Raw genomic sequence first — 18,084 nt, forward strand, 5'->3', positions numbered from 1 at the left:
TAGCCAAGATAATGGCCATTTTTTTCTCGTGAAGATTTATTTCGTGCCAAGAATCAAAATTTTCTTTACAAACAATATTCAAAATTCAAGAAAATTTCAAGCGAAAATATTCATTAGTCAAATAATTTAACTGAGTCAAAACATCAGTTCATGGGTGTCACATAAAAAGTTCTAAGTTACGACAAAAAAAATAGTCAAAAAAGATGGGATGAGGAATAAAAAGTCTGAAAAATGCAAATCAAATGCACACCTCAGCCTAAGGGTTAGCCTTGAGGAACCTCAAACAGTTTTGATGAACAATGAATAGCCAAACTATGTTCTTATTTAATTATATTATTTATAATAAATTTGAAGAATATCTTTAATCCGTGTGCCAGTTGCCCAATGGCCAATAGAACTCACATTTCATAGAGTATCCTGTTCTCTTTTTTCATGACTATTATTATCCACAGTATCGATTTATATGAAAATTCCTACACACATAAAATTATAAAATCTTTATTAAGCTAATATAAATGCATATTGAACTAACGACCTAGGGGGGCGGGGGAAGAGTAAACGAGAGAAAGAGAATTAATATTTGTATTACATTTCATCGTCGTTAATACAAAGGATTCCAGTCACAATGTGATTCATATACACGAATAATAATATTTCATGGAGCAAAAGAAAGCCAAATAAACATAAGAAATATTTACAACATTCCCAGTAAAAAAAATGCCTAAACTTCGTAGGCAGAACAATCAGATAAGTTGCATGAGGAGCTATGAATCATTCGTGATAGAGCATTAATTTGAATAATAACAATAGACGGTATTTTATGGACAGCATAAAAATCAGAAAAAGATTGCATATGTTACTAATGCTTCACGGAGACATCACAAGACAGAGCCCCAAATTCTGCAGAAGGTTGCAAAGAACGAATTCTGATATCATATTTTCTCGGATTGGAGATTTCACTTCCAGAGGGCGAACTCCTATCTTTTGGCATAAGAGGATAAGAATAAGCATTATCATCATAAGTGTGGTTACTACATTTGGGGCACAAAAGTTTGGTTTTCCATCGGAATAAACCCCAAGAGTGCTTGGAAATGAAGTAGGGTACGCAACTGAACTCTTCAACCTGATTGAATTTGTTTTGATCTACAAAGAAAAATGTAATGATCCCCTTCCTTATGGATTTTGAATATTTGGAACCAATAGTTGACGTATTCCTTCTGGATGAGCTCAGGTTTAGATTGTATCCACAAGTACGACAGCTGCAAGAACAAATCAAAATGGTAATCATAATCCACAGAACCCATCTGGTTTAATGTAAATTAAAAAAAAAAAAAAAAAACGTAAAACGCAAATAATCAACCGAGGATGACATAGGGACTTTTAGAGCTCATTAGGGCATTCAACATTCCTTATAGCATTTCAGATCACTATTTCAGGGTCAGAATGATGTATTTTGGCACAATATAATGGAGATCAAGCGTGCCAATACAGGTATTTGCATTAAAACAAATGAAGATCCATATTCATATGAGCTCATTTCATAATGAAAGTCAAAATCTTGTATTATGTAATGCAACACTACTCTGTTTGAGATTTTGAGCCATATCTACAATTTCGTTCTTCTTCCCCTCCTTTCCCTCAACTCCAGCAACCCAGGCGTTCACACTCATTGAATAACAATATCGCATTGGTTTGCTTATATCCACCTAATCAGGCAAATCTTTTGATACCCTGCAAACTTAAATGTCTGAAAACTCGAAAAGAGTCACTTCAGCCCTTGTCTGGGCTCCATTTTTAATGGAAATTTGGAGGAAAATGAGTCTTGAAATAGTTATTTTTTTGGAGAATGTGTGGTTAAAAAATAGGAAAAAGTTTTTGATTTATGTTCAATATTATTTCACGGGAGATTGTATCTAGCTTCTACTAAAAAGAGGAAGGAGGGTCTACAGTTGATGCAACAGTAAATTAATGCAATTTTACTGTGCATAATGTCATTTCTTATTTTTCATTTTGTTTATGGTCAAACAAGTGTTCTTCCAACATCATGTCATTAGCATTAAAAAAATAATAATAATTTTAGTATATATAAACTGCCATGAGGAAAAAAAAACTCTCCGGACATGAGCATTGAAAAAAAAGAAAACTCCTCACACAATGCGAAGAGGTGACAAACCATGTGAAGTGTATTTTAATTAAAAAAAAACTCTTCACACAGTGAAAAGAGATAATAAACCATTTCGGAGAGTTTGCAAACTCTTCACACTGTGCAGAGAGAGTTGATTACTCAAACCACATTTTTGTTTGTAGAGACTAGAGAATACTCTACAATTTTATTTTATTATTTCATTTTTCAAATGAACCTATATAAACTATATATTTGTTATGAATCTATAGATTCGAGCCCAGAATCCGCTTGCTTGCAAGAAAAATAGTAAAAAAAGAAAGAGTAGAATTGATGAAATATAGTTTAATATTCAAAGATTCACGAAAGGTTGCGTACTAAGGTAACAAAATAGTTCCATAGATAGAAGCTAGCTTTATTGTTTAATTATGTGCCAAAATGATACAAAAAACACTCATCCAGTTGAAATCAATAAGCTTAATGACAAATCACTGCATCTATCAAAAAGGAGAACTCTCAATCCTATCAATCATATTTCTTTTCAATCCTATATAGTTCATATAATTTTGCACATAGATTGATCATTTATTGGTGAATAATTCTTTTTTCTTTTACTGTTGATTTGTTAAAGTTTACTAAAAAAAAACACATTGAAGGGTCTTAGGAAATCATGGATGCTCTCAAGGACAAAAGGTCAGCATAATTGAAATCTGTAGCATGAGAGTAAGTAAGACGACAATGGCAAAATCCGGTATATTATATATATGTCGATTTATAATTTGTTATAAATGTGTAAAATTTATTTGGGGGTGTTTGGGAGACATTTTTATGTAAAAATGCATTTTTGAATAGTAAGTTGATAGGAAATGTGTGATTAAAAAATAAAGAAATTTATTTGGGGGTGTTTGGGAGACATTTTTATATAAAAATGCATTTTTGAATAGTAAGTTGATAGGAAATGTGTGATTAAAAAATAAAGAATTTTTTTTGATTTACGTGTAATATTATTTTAATAAATAATGTATAGTTGAAAAGAAGAGAGAGAAAAATATATTTTAAAAAAATAGGTATCAAACGGAGCCTTAATGTTGAATTTCTCAAGTATTAATTCAATATTGTTTTCTTTTTATATAATTGTATTTTCGAGAATAGAAAAAAAGAGAGAGAGAGAGAGTCCGCACTGTGCGGAGAGTTTGATTTTTCTCTTCGCACTGTGCGGAGAGTTAGATTTTTCTCTCCTCATTATGTGGAGAGAATGCTATCTCTCCGCACTATGCGAAGAGTTTTTGTTTTTCTCTTCACTGTGCAGAGAAATACTTTGTCATCTCTCCACACTGTGCAGAGTCTCTATTTTTTTTTCTCATGTGCGGAGAGAGTTTTTTTTCCTAGAGTTTATATACTAAAATTATTATTATTTTTAATGTTGATGTCATGATGCGTGTGTGGAAGAAAATTTGTCAATCGCCATAAACAAAATTCTTCGCAAAATGCAAAAAATAAAAATACATAATAAATCTTCTAATTATGCTAATAAAATTACAATAAATTTTTTTTTACAAATAACATAAAAAAAAATATTTTTATCTTCAACAAAAAAACACATTTAAAAATTAGCAATTTCATAACCATTTTTTTTTTATTCTCGGAAATACAATTATAAAAAAGAAAACAATATTGAATTACAATATTTAGTACTTAAAAAATTCAATATTAAATAAGTTTTATACATTTATAACAAATTATAAATTCATATATGCGGCTTACCGTATTTGCAGGCAGCTTACCGTATATACAACTTACCGTATATGATGCCTACCATATTTGCAGTCTACCGTATTTGCAAACAACTTACCGTATTTTCACCTTACTGTATATGCTGCCTACCGTATTTGTAGCTTACCGTATATACCGTCTACTGTATTTACAGCTTACTGTATTTTTATTTACCGATTTTTGCACTTATAAATACCGAGAATACAGAACATCGTACATTCACTTACCAAATCGAATTTAAAAAAAAAAATTCAGATTTCTATTTTTTCAACATAAGCATAAAATAAATATTAAATATATATATAAACCACAAAATATAAATGCATATAAATATGGTGCTCAATTTTCAATTTTTCAACATGAAATTACACAAAATTTAGAAATATAATCTTCACATTCAACTCAATCATATCAACACTATCAAAGAATAAAAATAAAATAATTTGTATAATCTCGTATATTTCTTATTTAAGTATAAAATATACAAGTATATTTTTTCTAGATGACACAATACTGTTATGCAATTGTAAAAATAATTTGCAATTATTTTCTTATATCATAGAAATATTTCTAGATATTGCTTCAAAAACTTTTCATAAAACTAAAATTCATACACTAATAAAAATACGATAAATACTAAATTCGTGCAACGCAGTGACAGTGACTAGTAGTTGAAAATGAGTTTTGGAAAAAATGGAGGCCAAATATTAGACTCAAAGCTGCCCTCAGTATGTCCACTGACTACAACAGGAAAAAGGGCTTTACTTTCAAAACTTTTCATACATGTTTCCACAGGAACCAAATGCAATGATAACAAAACTACCAAAAAACACCACTGCTTCCAACCTTCTTCATCTTGTTCATTTGTCCTTCCTTTTCGGAGGGGTCCTGTAACTCGCAATGCTTACCAGTTCCTGAGTTCCTTTTTCTTCTTCACCAATGGATCATGTTAACTTGAAAGAAATACTTCACTGCATTCAGAAACTTGTTTGCCATAGCTGATCCTTTCACCTGTAACTCTTCACGACCAGACAATCTTGTTTTATTTATTTGTTTTTCTTTATCTTTTTTGTTGGAAAAAGGAAGGGCGAGGTGAAGTAAAGGAGAGTTCTTACCTCTGTTAATTATAGTAAATTTCAGGATTAACCAGATGAAGATTGAGATTTGAATCTATTCATCTATTCTAGTCTAGAAAAATAATCGTGAGTTGATTTTATCAGAAATATACGTGTGCTAGCATTAGTTGCATTTGGCCTACATCTGCCTATGTTGTTTTAATTTTTTTTTTATAGCTAAATCATTAAAACCCGCTCAAGTTATTCATGCATAACTACCTAACCACTGAAGAGTATGATGCCCTGTTCTTATAGTTACTCTTCTCATTCTCTTGAGAAGTAAAGAAGTACAGACTTAGTGGAAAAAGGTTGACAAAACCCATGAACAATCTTGTATCAGTCTTTCCTTTTGATTTCATCTCTCATTCTCTTTTAAGAAAACTACTTCGCTCTGAAAAGAGAAAAAGGATGCCACTCATCTCAACTGCTGGTTAAGAAAACCAAAAAGTAGAAAAAGACTAGATCACTTTAGATTTCCTTCATCCAATATTTGACACGAGAATCATTAGAGCAGTATATAAGTGTAGGTTGTGTGTTCTGTGCAGTTATTTGAGTTACAATTCTTGGCAATAGATAAAGCCAACAATAATTGTCTTGGGACTCCCTATCCAAAAAAATTATCTTGGGACTCTGCAACTCACGTTGAATACACGATCTCATAGCCTTGATGCATTATACAATGGTATTCCAGAGAGCCCCACTTAGAAGTGCGGAATCTAAGTGCTATGTTTGTGCTTGGATAGAGCCATCTTTAATTCAATGTTGATAGTCATACGCAATTCCAAAATACGTTAGAAATTTGATGGTAAGAGATTGTGTAACCACAATTGTCAACATGGAATGTGTAGCACGTGAAAGTATATAATAGGTCTATCTTGGAAGTCTAATTGAGCACTCCTTTGGGCAGTGAACAAAGCCTACTTCATCTGTTTAAACAACACCCATCTTGTATGCTCTAGAGTAGAGGCTCAGGGCTATAGACATTCATAATCAAAGAACTCAAATCTGAAGGACCTGTTAGAACACCACTAATGATAACAGAACTGAGAAATATTTGTTTTACATATATCTTCATCTTTTCTTCTTTGTTTTCTTGTATTCTGTGGTTTGTCATAACAAAGGAAAACACCATGTAAACCAAGAGAAAACCGTCATACGCATTTTTTACAACTCACTACAAGGCTTTCTATAGTTTAACCCCTTTACTTTATCTCAAGAAGCCCAAATCTAAGATTACCAATACTTCAACTTCATAATGATGACATAGGAGTTTTTAAACATATATTACTTGAAGTTGTCAAAACTGATTTTAAGTTTCCCTGAAATCGTACAATCAAATGCCTTACATGGGCACTTTCAGCCATAATCATCATTTACAGTATCTTGGATGCATACATAGCAAAACCTAACAACTTGAAGAGAATATAACTTTATGATGCAACCCCTAGTATTTCTTTCATTTTCAAGCAGCCTAATCCAAGAAGTCTAGTACTTCATGGTATTTATCATCATTTTTTTCCAAAGACAGGAGTGATAAATACAAGGTATCAGTTTAATGTTAAGTAAGCTCCTTATAAATAGCATAATACACTGTAAACATTTTAAGTGCTCAATAGCATTGTTGTTTTCACATATTTATTTATTCATTAATCCCCATTGCCTCAGCTAAAAAAAATATATTAAAATCTAAGTCAAAGTCAAAAATTTATTTTAACCACGCATTTCATGGGATCCACAACTTTTCAACCGCACATTCTATAAACTTCTATCAAAATTTACTAAAAATCTTTATTCTCATCTATTCAAACTAGGCAAAATTTTGAGTTTGGCTCATGTGCCAAGGTCCTTTTGCTATATCAATTTATGAAACAAACAGTTATCTTAGCTAATTAAATAAATCCTTCACTGCAGGAACCTGGCCCAAAGGGATTTTATGAGAAGATGGACATTAAAATTCACCGGAAGTTGGACATGGTTTTTCAACACTCTTAGAAACTAAGATACAATAGATAGCTTTAGGACTTGAATCATTCCAAAAAAAAGGCTAATTAAGAGAATGTTAGGCCAAAGTTCCAAACATTATTTGGACAACTAGCTCTCTCCCTATGTTTTAGGGGGGAAAAAGCTTTTTTTTTTGGTTGAAAACTCTTAACTTTATGTTACTTATTGTGGAGTTTTATTTCTCAAACCACACTTTCATAAGTGAAAATACGTTTTTCTCACACTTGTATTCCAATGGACAGCTAGCAGTTTGGTATTGATTAATAAATGGTCACTAGAGTTGTGCTCTCTCTTGGCAATTGTGGACCATTGATCTAATCCTATGGCTGAGATTTAGTCTCCATAATTAATGCATAGAAGACTTCTTTGAGGGTTGGTGGAAGAAGTCAGACGGGTCACTCTCACTTGGAAGAAATTGTCTCTTGGGTTTTTTCTCTCTCTAGTCCTCTCGCACCTGCTTCTTCCTTTCTATTTAGGTCAGGAGAACGTTGGTGATTTTTGCAATAATCTTGTACTTATCTGATGATGGTAGAATGTTGGTACAATGTTTTAGGCCTTGATTATGGCTGGTAAACATTATTGCGTTCTTGGCAAGGTTTTGTCTAGTCTCGTGGGCTAGGTTCGATTTATTGAGAGATCCTTGTGGATTGATGAACAAATAGTGGGTCTGATTTGGTTTTCTCAACTGGTTGTACACTCCGTTGAAGGTTTCTTGCTAGTGACGGGCTCACCTCTGAGCCCCCCAGATTAGTCCGTTTTTTGCTGAACTGGGTGAACAATCTTTGTGTTCGATTTCTGTTCTTGCTTTATTTTTTACTATATTACAATTACTTGTGGATTTTGGATTGATAATCCTAACAAATCTAGTATCAAAGCTCGATTTTCGAGGCATCTGAGTGATATACCTTGCCCTAAGGATATTCTGTGAGTTGAGAAAAATAAACAATCGTGCATATACTTTTTTCTGGATCTACAATATTCGTTTTTTTATTTCTTGAGATTTCATTTTCTGTCCAGATCTTAAAGATCTGCACAGACATATAAGGAGACTAATTTTCTGTTTAAGTGCGTAGGTTAAGAACTAAAGATTGGTCAATTCTTGGCTGGTTCTAGTTTTGGCAGGTGATAGGGTGATCTTTGAAACTCTTGTGATTGCACTGTTGTTAAACAGTGCTGTGGGTGAGATCTAACCATTAAAAGAACCTATATAATTTTGGTGCACAAAAATTGCATGTCTATTGTTCTGTGGATTAATTATTGACATTGTACATTGTGTATTGATAATTAATCTGACAATAGGAGCATGTTTAGATATTATACAAAGTTATTTATATCTGTTGTGTAATTCTTTGAATTCCCAACACGTTGACTGGTTGTGTATATTGCTTCAGTTGTGGAAGTTAGGATAATTGTTTTTCATTCTATGATTTGCATTCCTTTAAGTCAGCTAGGAAATTTCTTGGTTTTCGGTAATCATATATTGAGGTGTCTGTCGTGGATTCCAATAGTAACCACCCTTTTACAGAACTTATGATGGGTTGAAGGTCGAATTCTCACAATTCGATGGAAAAAGGGGGATTACTCAATTTGGAAGCAGAAAATGAGGGCCATATTGGTCCAAAAAAGGGTTGCTAAAGCCCTGAACGACCCTGATAAATATTCTGATGAACTTAAAGCCAAACTTGATGAGATTCTTGAAATGAATGAAATAACTTATAGTTCGATTATCCTGCACTTATCTGATTATATAATTAGGCAAGTAGAGGAATTCGAAATTGCTAGAGATCTTTGGACAGCCTTAGATAACTTGTTCTTAACCAAGACTTTACCAAATAAAATTTATCTCCTGGGAAAACTGTTCAGTTTTAAAATGGATGATCGGAAAGACCTTGAAACCAATTTGAGTGATTTTAGCATACTGGTGAAAAGTCTTGCTCATAATGATAAAAATTTTGAAGATGAGGATCTTGCAATAATCCTTCTAAACTCCTTACTTGATCCTTATAAGGATATCAAAAATGCTATAAAATACTCAAGAGATGTTTTAACACAATCAATCGTGACAAATGCCCTAAGATCTAGGGAATTGGAAGTCAAGAAAGAATCTAAACTAAACTCAAGAGAGGACTAGAGAAAGAAAAAACCCAAGAGACAATTTCTTCCAAAATAGAGTGACCCGTCTGACTTCTTCCACAACCCTCAAAGAAGTCTTCTATGCATTCATTATGGAGACTAAATCTCAGTCATAGGATTAAATCAATGGTCCACAATTGCCAAGAGAAAGCACAACTCTAGTGACCATTTATTAATCAATGCCAAATTGCCAACTGTCCATTGGAATACAAGTGGGAGAAAAACGCATTTTCACTTATGAAAGTGTGGTTTGAGAAACACAACTCCACAAATCTTCACCTTGGTTCTCAAACCGCTTGTTGCTATAATTCTAGTAACAGAACCATACCCTACGTCATCGCTTAAGTACTTGCACAAAGTTATAACAAAGTTTGGCATGAAAAAAGCTAAGTCCGTCAATGTTCCCCTTGTTGCCCATATAAATCTCTCATCTGCCCAGTGTCCAAAAACTGAATCTGAAAATAAAGATATGACAAATATTCCATATGCCAATTATATTGGATCTGTTATGTTTTCCATGTTTACAACACGACCAAATCTAGCATATTCAATCACTTTTTTAAGTAGGTTTATGACAAATCCTGGAAAACCACACTGGGCTGGATTAAAGTGGCTACTTAGATACATAGTTGGGACACTAAATGTAGGATTGGTGTTCAAAAAGGGATCGGAACCATTAACTCTTAAAGGTTATGTGGACTCTGATTTCGCTGGAGATACAGATCAAAGAAAGTCTACAACTGCCTTCTTTTTTACACTTGGTGATAATTGTATTACGTGGAAATCTCAACTTCAATCAATTGTAACTTTGTCTAGCACTGAAGCTGAATATGTGACAATTACTGAATGTGTAAAAGAATGCATATGGCTTAAAGGGATCTTGGCTGAATTGAATACTCTGAATACTCCAACTGTGATATTAACTGATAGTCAAAGTGCTTTACTTTTAAGCGAAAATCCTGTCTATCATGAAAGGTCAAAGCACATTGAGGTGAAGTATCATTTCATAAGAGAAAAACTCTCATATGGTGAAATGGTTATTGAGAAAATTCATACTGATTTTAATCCTGTTGATATGGGGACTAAAATACTACCAGTTAATAAATTCAGATCTTGTTTATCGTTGCTTAATATTGATACAGGTTGATTTTTGTGCAGGTACTTGGGCGATGATGTAGGGTATGGTTTTGTCATTAGAATTATAGCAAAAAGAGAGGAAGTGCACGGTTTGAGAACCAAGGTGAAGATTTGTGGAGTTGTGTTTCTCAAGCCACACTTTCATAAGTGAAAATGCGTTTTTCTCCCACTTGTATTCCAATAGACAGCTGGCAGTTTGGCATTGATTAATAAATGGTCACTAGAGTTGTGCTTTCTCTTGACAATTGTAGACCATTGATCAAATCTTATGGCTAAGATTTAGTCTCCATAATTAATGCATAGAAGACTTCTTTGAGGGTTGGTGGAAGAAGTCAGATGGGTTACTCTCATTTGGAAGAAATTGTCTCTTAGGTTTTTTCTCTCTCTAGTCCTCTCGCCTCCGCTTCTTCCTTTCTACTTAAATCTGGAGAACTTGGTGATTTTTGCAATAATCTTGTAGTTATCTGATGATGGTAGAATGTTGGTACAGTGTTTTAGGCATTGATTGTGGTTGGTATACTTGTATTGTGTTCTTGGCAAGGTTTTGTCTAGTCTTGTGGGCTAGGTTCGGTTTATTGAGAGTTCCTTGTGGATCGATGACCATATAGTGGGTCTGATTTGGTTTTCTCAACTGGTTGTACACTCGCTTGAAGGTTTCTTGCTTGTGACGGGCTCAACTCTGAGCCCCCCAGATAAGGCAGTTTTTGACTTAACTAGGTGAACAATCCTTGTGTTCGGTTTCTGTTCTTACTTTATTTTTTACTATATTACAATTGCTTGTGGGTTTTGGGTCGATAATCCTAACACTTATATCGATACGGTCACCTATATAAAGTTATTTAATAACTCGCCGATAAGTATACTTTTCAAGCTTAACCAAACATGCTCAGACAGATATATAATTTGCTTCAATGGCACAACAGACAAGAAGACGAAAATATAATTTAAACAAACCATGAAACAACTACTTTACTCAATCACGCGCACAAAATAAGAATTGCAAACTCCAAAATAGACTGTTTTCTATTTAAATTCACAATTATATTTGCTAGTAATGAAGATTGAATTCTCTACACAGTGTAATTAGTATTTATAAATACATGTTTCTCCACTATAACCATCAATTCATGGAATTTCATCAGCAGTGACTAAATTTCAAACGCAATATCAACTTTGCTTCTGTGAGACTGTAACTCGCCGTTACGCACTTACGCAAACAGTATGCATAAATCACTGCTGACATTCACACGCACACCAAAACACGCGTATATATATAAGAATAGGCGCGTAGAAGAATAGATGAAGGACCTGTAAGTGACTTCTCTCTGGGAAGAAGCAAAGGAGGAGTACTGTTTGTATGCCACATACCCGTTCGGAGTCTCCATAATAGGTATGAGAGAGAGAGAGAGAGAGAGAGAGAGAGAGTGTGTGTGTATTTCGGACTTTTAATCGAAGCAGAGTCCACTGTGGCGGGTGAAGGCTGAAGGCTGCGGCGGAGGTGTCGATTGTAACGGCCGCGGCGTAGGGGGGAAAAATTGACAGTTGATTACTGGGAATTGACAGTTGATTAGTGATTACTAATCACTAACTAAGAAAACGATGTGAATTGGCACCTGGGCCTGGATGTACGATATAGTGACAGTTGCCATATTGGAACGGCTTCTATCCTGTAATTTCTTTACAGTTCACTCCATTTTGAACTGCAGAAAATAGTTTGTGCTAGTGCGACTTTTAAGTTTGCACTGGAGATATTTGGAGCGGGAGTGCCTGGAGACGTCTACATCTACAGAATTCGCTGAGCTTAAAAAGATTATTTTATAAGCCTCCATTTGCAAATTAATTTACAAATGGTTTATAAATTCAGTCATTTTAGTATTCATCTTTCTAAATTATTTAGAACGTGTTGAGTAGAGGTGGGCGCGGGTCGATTCGATTCGATTCTCTTACAATTCGCTGAGCTTAAAAAAGATTATTTTATAAGCCTCCATTTGCAAATTAATTTACAAATGGTTTATAAATTCAGTCAAAATATATATTAATTCTAATCATACCTTTGTAATAACTAATTATTTATTATCCACACATTTCGTGCGCTCCATTGTTTTTTTTACTATTCATCTTTCTAATTTAGAACGTGTTGAGTAGAGATTGGTGCAGGTCGATTCGATTCGATTCTTAAGAGAATTGAATCGAATAAAAAATTTCTGGTATATAATAAATGGAACCGTCGGGTCCAAATATAATTATGAAACCGTTCGGGCTCGGTTCAATTTGTGGTTCCGTTCAATGATTTTGGAATGTCAGAGACTAATAGATTACCTTATTCAAATGAGTGCTACGATCAAAGCTTCGGTCTGTGGAGGTCACAGCTTCGGCCGACAATTGTATAGATTTTGGAATGTCAGCGAGATTGCGAGAGTCGAGACAACGTTATGCACTTCAGTGTATGTGTTCAGGGTTATTTAGTGGGTTGAATCTTGTTGGGTTAAGAAATGAAACAATAAAATGGCAATTGGGCTAAAATTGAAAAATTAGAAATGAAACAAATTATTGGGACAAATTTTTGAATTTAGAAATTGTTAATTTTTTTAAAAAAATTAAAATTAAAATAATTTGATTTATTGAATATAAAAAAAATAGAAAGATTCGATTCTTATTCGATTCTTCGATTCTTGGTTTAGAAACGAGAACCGAACCGTATTCGTCAGTTCTCAATTCAAATACCCGTTCGAGTATTTAATTTGACAAGAACCGTCCGATTCGGTTCGGGAGATTTGCCCAACCCTAGTGTTGAGTCTCATTTTTAGAGAATAATGTATTTTAAAATAATAGATTGATAGAGAATGTGTGATTAAAAAAATTGAAACATTTTGAATTTCCATGTAATACTATTTTATTGAAAAATGTGTGATTGAAAAAAAAAAGGAAAAAATGTATTTTGAAAGTAATTGGATCAAACAAGAGCTTAATTTTCGAAGCGGAGGCTAAGTAAACCCTAGTTTGATAGTCATTATTTTCAAAATATATTTTTCTTTTCCTTCTTTTTAATCACACAATTTTCAATAAAATAATATTACAAGCAAACTCAAAAAAAAATATTATTTTTTAATTACATATTTTCCATCAATTTACTATTTCAAAATCCATTTTTAACAAAAAAAAAATGGGACTCAAACATAAATATGTATTTTAAAATAGGGTTAAAAATAGAAAAAAATTCAGTCGAGATACCATACCTTTCATTTATTAGTAGACTTGACCCAAATCTTTCATTAGTGTCACTGGCGGTACCAAACCTTTAAAAAATTCGCACCATGAGTCCAAATTGACAGAAACTGTTATTTGACTGTTACTAATAAAAAATCAAAAGTCTGACCCATTGTTAGCTGATTTTTAAAAGGACAAATATGCAACTTTACATTTTCATATAAAAATTTAAAATAAATGAATTATATTAAAAACCAAAAAGCAAAAAAATAAAAAACCCCAATCAACTTTTTCGCTCCAAAAATTCTGGGTGTATAAAATTTTAAGTTTACAGAATGTGTACAGAGTCTCACAAACGATGGACCCCACATGAATATTTTATTGTCAAAAAAATCACCCACTTCCTTTATGTGTGTATTTTATACAACATCTGTACACTTAAATATCTGTACATGTAGACTAACTCTTTCCGCTCACCCCTACATCCTTTCTCCCCACGCCGACCAAAACTGAAATCCTGTTTGCACCAGTAAATGAACAAAAGCTAAGAAACTTCAAGAGGTGCTGGATACAGAATTCAATCAAGATTTGCTAAAAACGTCGAATTTAGCACAGTTACCTTATCTTCAAGCCTATGTTAAAGAAACCTTGAGGTTGCACCCTCCTGCACCACTAATGCTTTCTCACCGAGCACTTGAAACCTGTCAAGTGATGAATTACACCATTCCTCAAAATGCTCGAGTACTTGTAATGTTTGGGCAATTGAGTGAGATCCATGGCTACCAAAATTATTCCAGCGGCATACCCGATTTTTGGTTTTGCGAGGGGGAGGGCTATGGTTCGGTGGAGAAGATGACTTTTTTTTTGTTTTTATATTTCTTTTTTTTAAGTTTTTTATATGAAAATATAAAGTTACACATTTGCCCATTTAAAAATCAGTCAACAATTAGTTAAATTTTTTATTTTTTGGTCAATTACTGTGAAACTAGCGGTGTCTGTCAATTTGGACTTCAGGTATGAATTTTTTAAAGGTTTGGTATCTTTGATGGCACAGATGAAAGGTTTGGATCATGTCTGCTAATAAACGAAATGTTCGATATCTCGATCGTAATTTTCCCTTAAAAAAATGTGTGGAGACAACTATATTTGCCCTATTTCAGCCATCAAACTTATTTTTGCTACAAATTTAACACCCAACTTTAATTTTCTTACCGCATTAATCACTATTGTCCACTCACTCAACAAAAGCTAAGGGAACGTGCTCATGGCAGAGGGAAATTATACATGGCATAGATTGAAACGTTGAATAGCAACTGGATAAATATTTGTTAACAACTTTCATGACAATCAAGAACATGCATGACAAGGAAGGACGTGGCCCCAAAAAAAAAGAATTTTTTGTTAAGGAATTTTTCATTTTGTTTCCTGTAAAAACGGTTTTTTTATGTGTAAATTTTTTTTTCGTGTATTAGCCCAATTTGAATTTTTGTAGTCCGATTTTTAATACAATCCTAGATCCGTCCCTAATGCATGAGGAGATCTTTGTTGATAGCCATTGTCAACATTTTCGACCTATCAAAATTTAATATTTAAAATATCTTAATTTTTGCCACGTATGATTTTGTCTGCATGTTCCATTAGTGTTTGATGGCAAAGTTGACAATAGTGATCGACTGTTTGAGAAAATAAAAGTTCAAGGTTAAATTTGCAATGAAAATAAGTTCAGTGACTAAAATAGGGCAACCATATAAGTTAAGGGCCCCGACAAGATTTTAACCTTTTTGAAATAATCAAAATTAGAAAAAGCAATGTATATAGTGACCAAATCGGACTTGAAGCAATCGCACCGCAGAATAGTATTCTGTACTTTGCATCGTCAATTAAACCAACTTTTTTAAATGTTGCAATTTTTGGCCAAAGATTTAAACCCACTCCGTGGTCTGTAAAGAAAGAATTATTTTCTAAAAGTAAGTAATTTTACTTAAAATCCAAAAAAAAAAAAAAGAAAAAAAAAGTAAGTAAAAATGGTAAAATATTACTTAAAAGCAAGTTTGTTCTTTTAAGGATAAATTCTCCCAGGGGTCCTCAATCTTTTGTAACTATGGCACTCATGCTTCGAACTTATCATTTATTGCACTCATGTCCTCAACCTTTTAAAGTACAAAATTCAAAACAAATAATTTTCTTTAATTAATAATATATGGTGCCTAGTTTTAAGTTTGAGCATCGGGTGGTTCAGTTTGAGTATTTCAAGAACCAAAATCAATTATTAAATTTCGAGTATTTTGTAAATCGTATGATTCGTTTAAATGAAATTTTTGAAATCGAAACGAAATTGGTGTTGGTTGTTCAATCTGAATATTTGAAAAATCAAAATCATCGATTGAACTTTGGTTACTTTGTCAATGGAACCATTTGACTCCATATAATGTTTTGAACTGAGTTGAACAAGTGATTTCGATTAAAATGTTCACACATACATGGATTTAAAAGGTTAGGAATATGAGTGCAACAAATAGTAGGTTGAGGACAAAAATACCACCCCTGTGAAAAGTTAAGGACCCTGTAATTGAGTTTACCCCTGTTTAAAAGCTTAAACAAGCATGGACTTGTGTGTTAAGCTATGAAAGAAAAAATTAGAAATTTTGTCAATCTTGTCAATCATTACATGAATGACAAGATGGTTTAAAGTAACGGTGACTTTAGTGGTTAGAACATGTTTCTCACATATCCAAAAAGGCTCATGATTATAAGAATCATTTCAACACGATGAACATCCTAAAAGAGAGAGGTGGACTGTAGACTAACAAATAACATATATGTTTTAGTTACTGTAGATTGAATTGATTTAGAGCATCTTCAATGGTGCTCTAAATTAAATCTAAATTTGATGTAAATTTTTAAAGTGGTCGAAAATCTATCCAATTAAGAGATGTAAAGGAAATGCAGATTGCATTTTCGAATGAAAAAAAAGGATGCAAATTTGCATATGTTTTTACATCTACTTGTGACACCCCATAAGAGACATATGTAAGAAAACAAGTCGCCAGTGGATGAAACCAATTGTATAAGTTTTATTCAAATGCAATAGCCGACTATTGAAATTAATAACCACAAGGCAAACGATTTCAATTTATCAAAAAAAAAAATTTCGTTTTAGAATTTTCCAACGGCTGAAAAAAATGTTTAGCAACATAAAATCAGAAATATAAGTTAACTGCAGGCTAAAACTATAAACGATGAATCTGGAAGCTGCACACTATGGAACTACAAACTGCATGAATTATATAGTAATGCGAAAATAATCTTCAGAAATAAATGGAAACTGATGTGAAAATAATCTGCAAAAATAAATGGAAACTGAATCTGCAAGGATAAACTGAATTTGCAAAGAAACTATACGAACTGCAACGAAATAAATCTGCAGAAAGAAAACACAAACCGCAACAGATTTCAAACCGAGGCCTGTGCGTGCACAGTTTCCTTAAAACAGTTTCGCCCCCTCACCGTAGGTGCTGGAGGTTCAGTTCGAGCGGCTGTCTCCCAGAATACAACGGTAGTAAGCAGAATCCGAGCACCACGGTCCTACTCCGGCGAACTGCACATGACTGGAAGGGAACAAAAACTACACTGTATGAAAACTTGAATTGGGAAAAACGACACTGCATGGAAAATTGGGAAGAATATTTTCGTATGCAGAGAGAAATTTTCGTTCATGTATTGAGCTGTTGGAGTGAGCGTCCCTTATATAGACTGAGTCCTGTCCATTGGAGTCACTGGAGTTACGACATTAACCACTGGAATTTCAGCTTTTCAATTCTAGCAATAAACATTGGGAGTTTCTACAGTTTATAAACTCAAAAGTCATTGGAGAAAGTCAAAAAATTGGCAAAACGTGGGCTCTCCCATGGGGCCATTTTTGTCTTGTTCGGTCCGACATTCATGTGCGCAGGTCGCGCCCGCACCCAAGTTCAAGGTCCGAAGGCCATTTCGGTTCTTGATTTGTACCCCCCCTATGCGCACACGTGGAGAAAGCCTCTATGCTACACATGATTACACATCTCCAAAGCATAGCCATATATAAAGTGGTTTAAGTTTCCTTGGTTTTCCTATGTGGGATAAATGCATTTTTTCCCACAAAACCAACTTCCAATGACCAACTTTGAGCTCCAATTTCTCATTCATCCGAGCTTCATTTTTGGCAAATAAATACATGAAATCGATATTCTTGTGAAGGAGAATACATATCAACTTTGATATTTCACATTGGACCAACGGGTCCCATCGAAAATTGTGCCAAAAGTAAGCTGCTCATTCAATTTTTTCCAATAATCCCCGACATGAATGAAAATTGGGAGAGACACGAAACGTGAGACACGAGACTTGGTGATAAAGTTCAGCGGTTAAATTCTGCATAGGATAGGCAGGTGTTACCCTTTGAACCTTCCCTTGTGAAAGCATATTTACTTTACTGGCTGACCAGTAGACGCTATGTTCTTGAACTGTTCTGCCGTTTGTGTAAACGATGATATACCTCACACAGGATTCTTCCTAACATAATTCAATTCTCATTGTTATGTTCGTTTTGGCCATGAA

General features: G+C 33.6%; 1 protein-coding gene across 2 annotated transcripts; it reads right to left on the reverse strand.

The window, feature by feature from the left end:
- Positions 1-614: 614 nt before the first annotated feature.
- On the reverse strand, positions 615-12,142 carry LOC111402047 (uncharacterized protein At4g08330, chloroplastic-like). Of its 2 annotated transcripts, XM_023030089.1 has the most exons (3): positions 11,869-12,142; positions 11,590-11,833; positions 615-1,259 (listed from the first exon to the last, which is right to left on the reverse strand). In XM_023030089.1, exons 1-3 carry the CDS (start codon positions 11,928-11,930, stop codon positions 1,119-1,121), a joined length of 447 nt encoding a protein of 148 aa, XP_022885857.1. In that variant the 5' UTR covers positions 11,931-12,142; the 3' UTR covers positions 615-1,118. The 2 variants fall into 2 exon arrangements, with proteins under 2 accessions (XP_022885857.1, XP_022885856.1); XM_023030088.1 differs by lacking the exon at positions 11,869-12,142 and having other exon boundaries at positions 11,590-11,827.
- Between the last annotated feature and the right edge of the window lie 5,942 nt (positions 12,143-18,084).

The sequence above is a fragment of the Olea europaea genome, chromosome 10, assembly GCF_002742605.1.
Source record: "Olea europaea var. sylvestris chromosome 10, O_europaea_v1, whole genome shotgun sequence".
NCBI lineage: Eukaryota > Viridiplantae > Streptophyta > Magnoliopsida > Lamiales > Oleaceae > Olea > Olea europaea.

Excerpts from the sequence above, each read along its gene's own strand:
- LOC111402047 (XM_023030088.1), bottom strand. The coding sequence starts at position 11,666 with ATGGAGACTCCGAACGGGTATGTGGCATACAAACAGTACTCCTCCTTT. Across the intron at positions 1,260-11,589 it reads CAGAGAGAAGTCACTTACAG|CTGTCGTACTTGTGGATACA; the intron begins GTCCTTCATCTA and ends TTGTTCTTGCAG.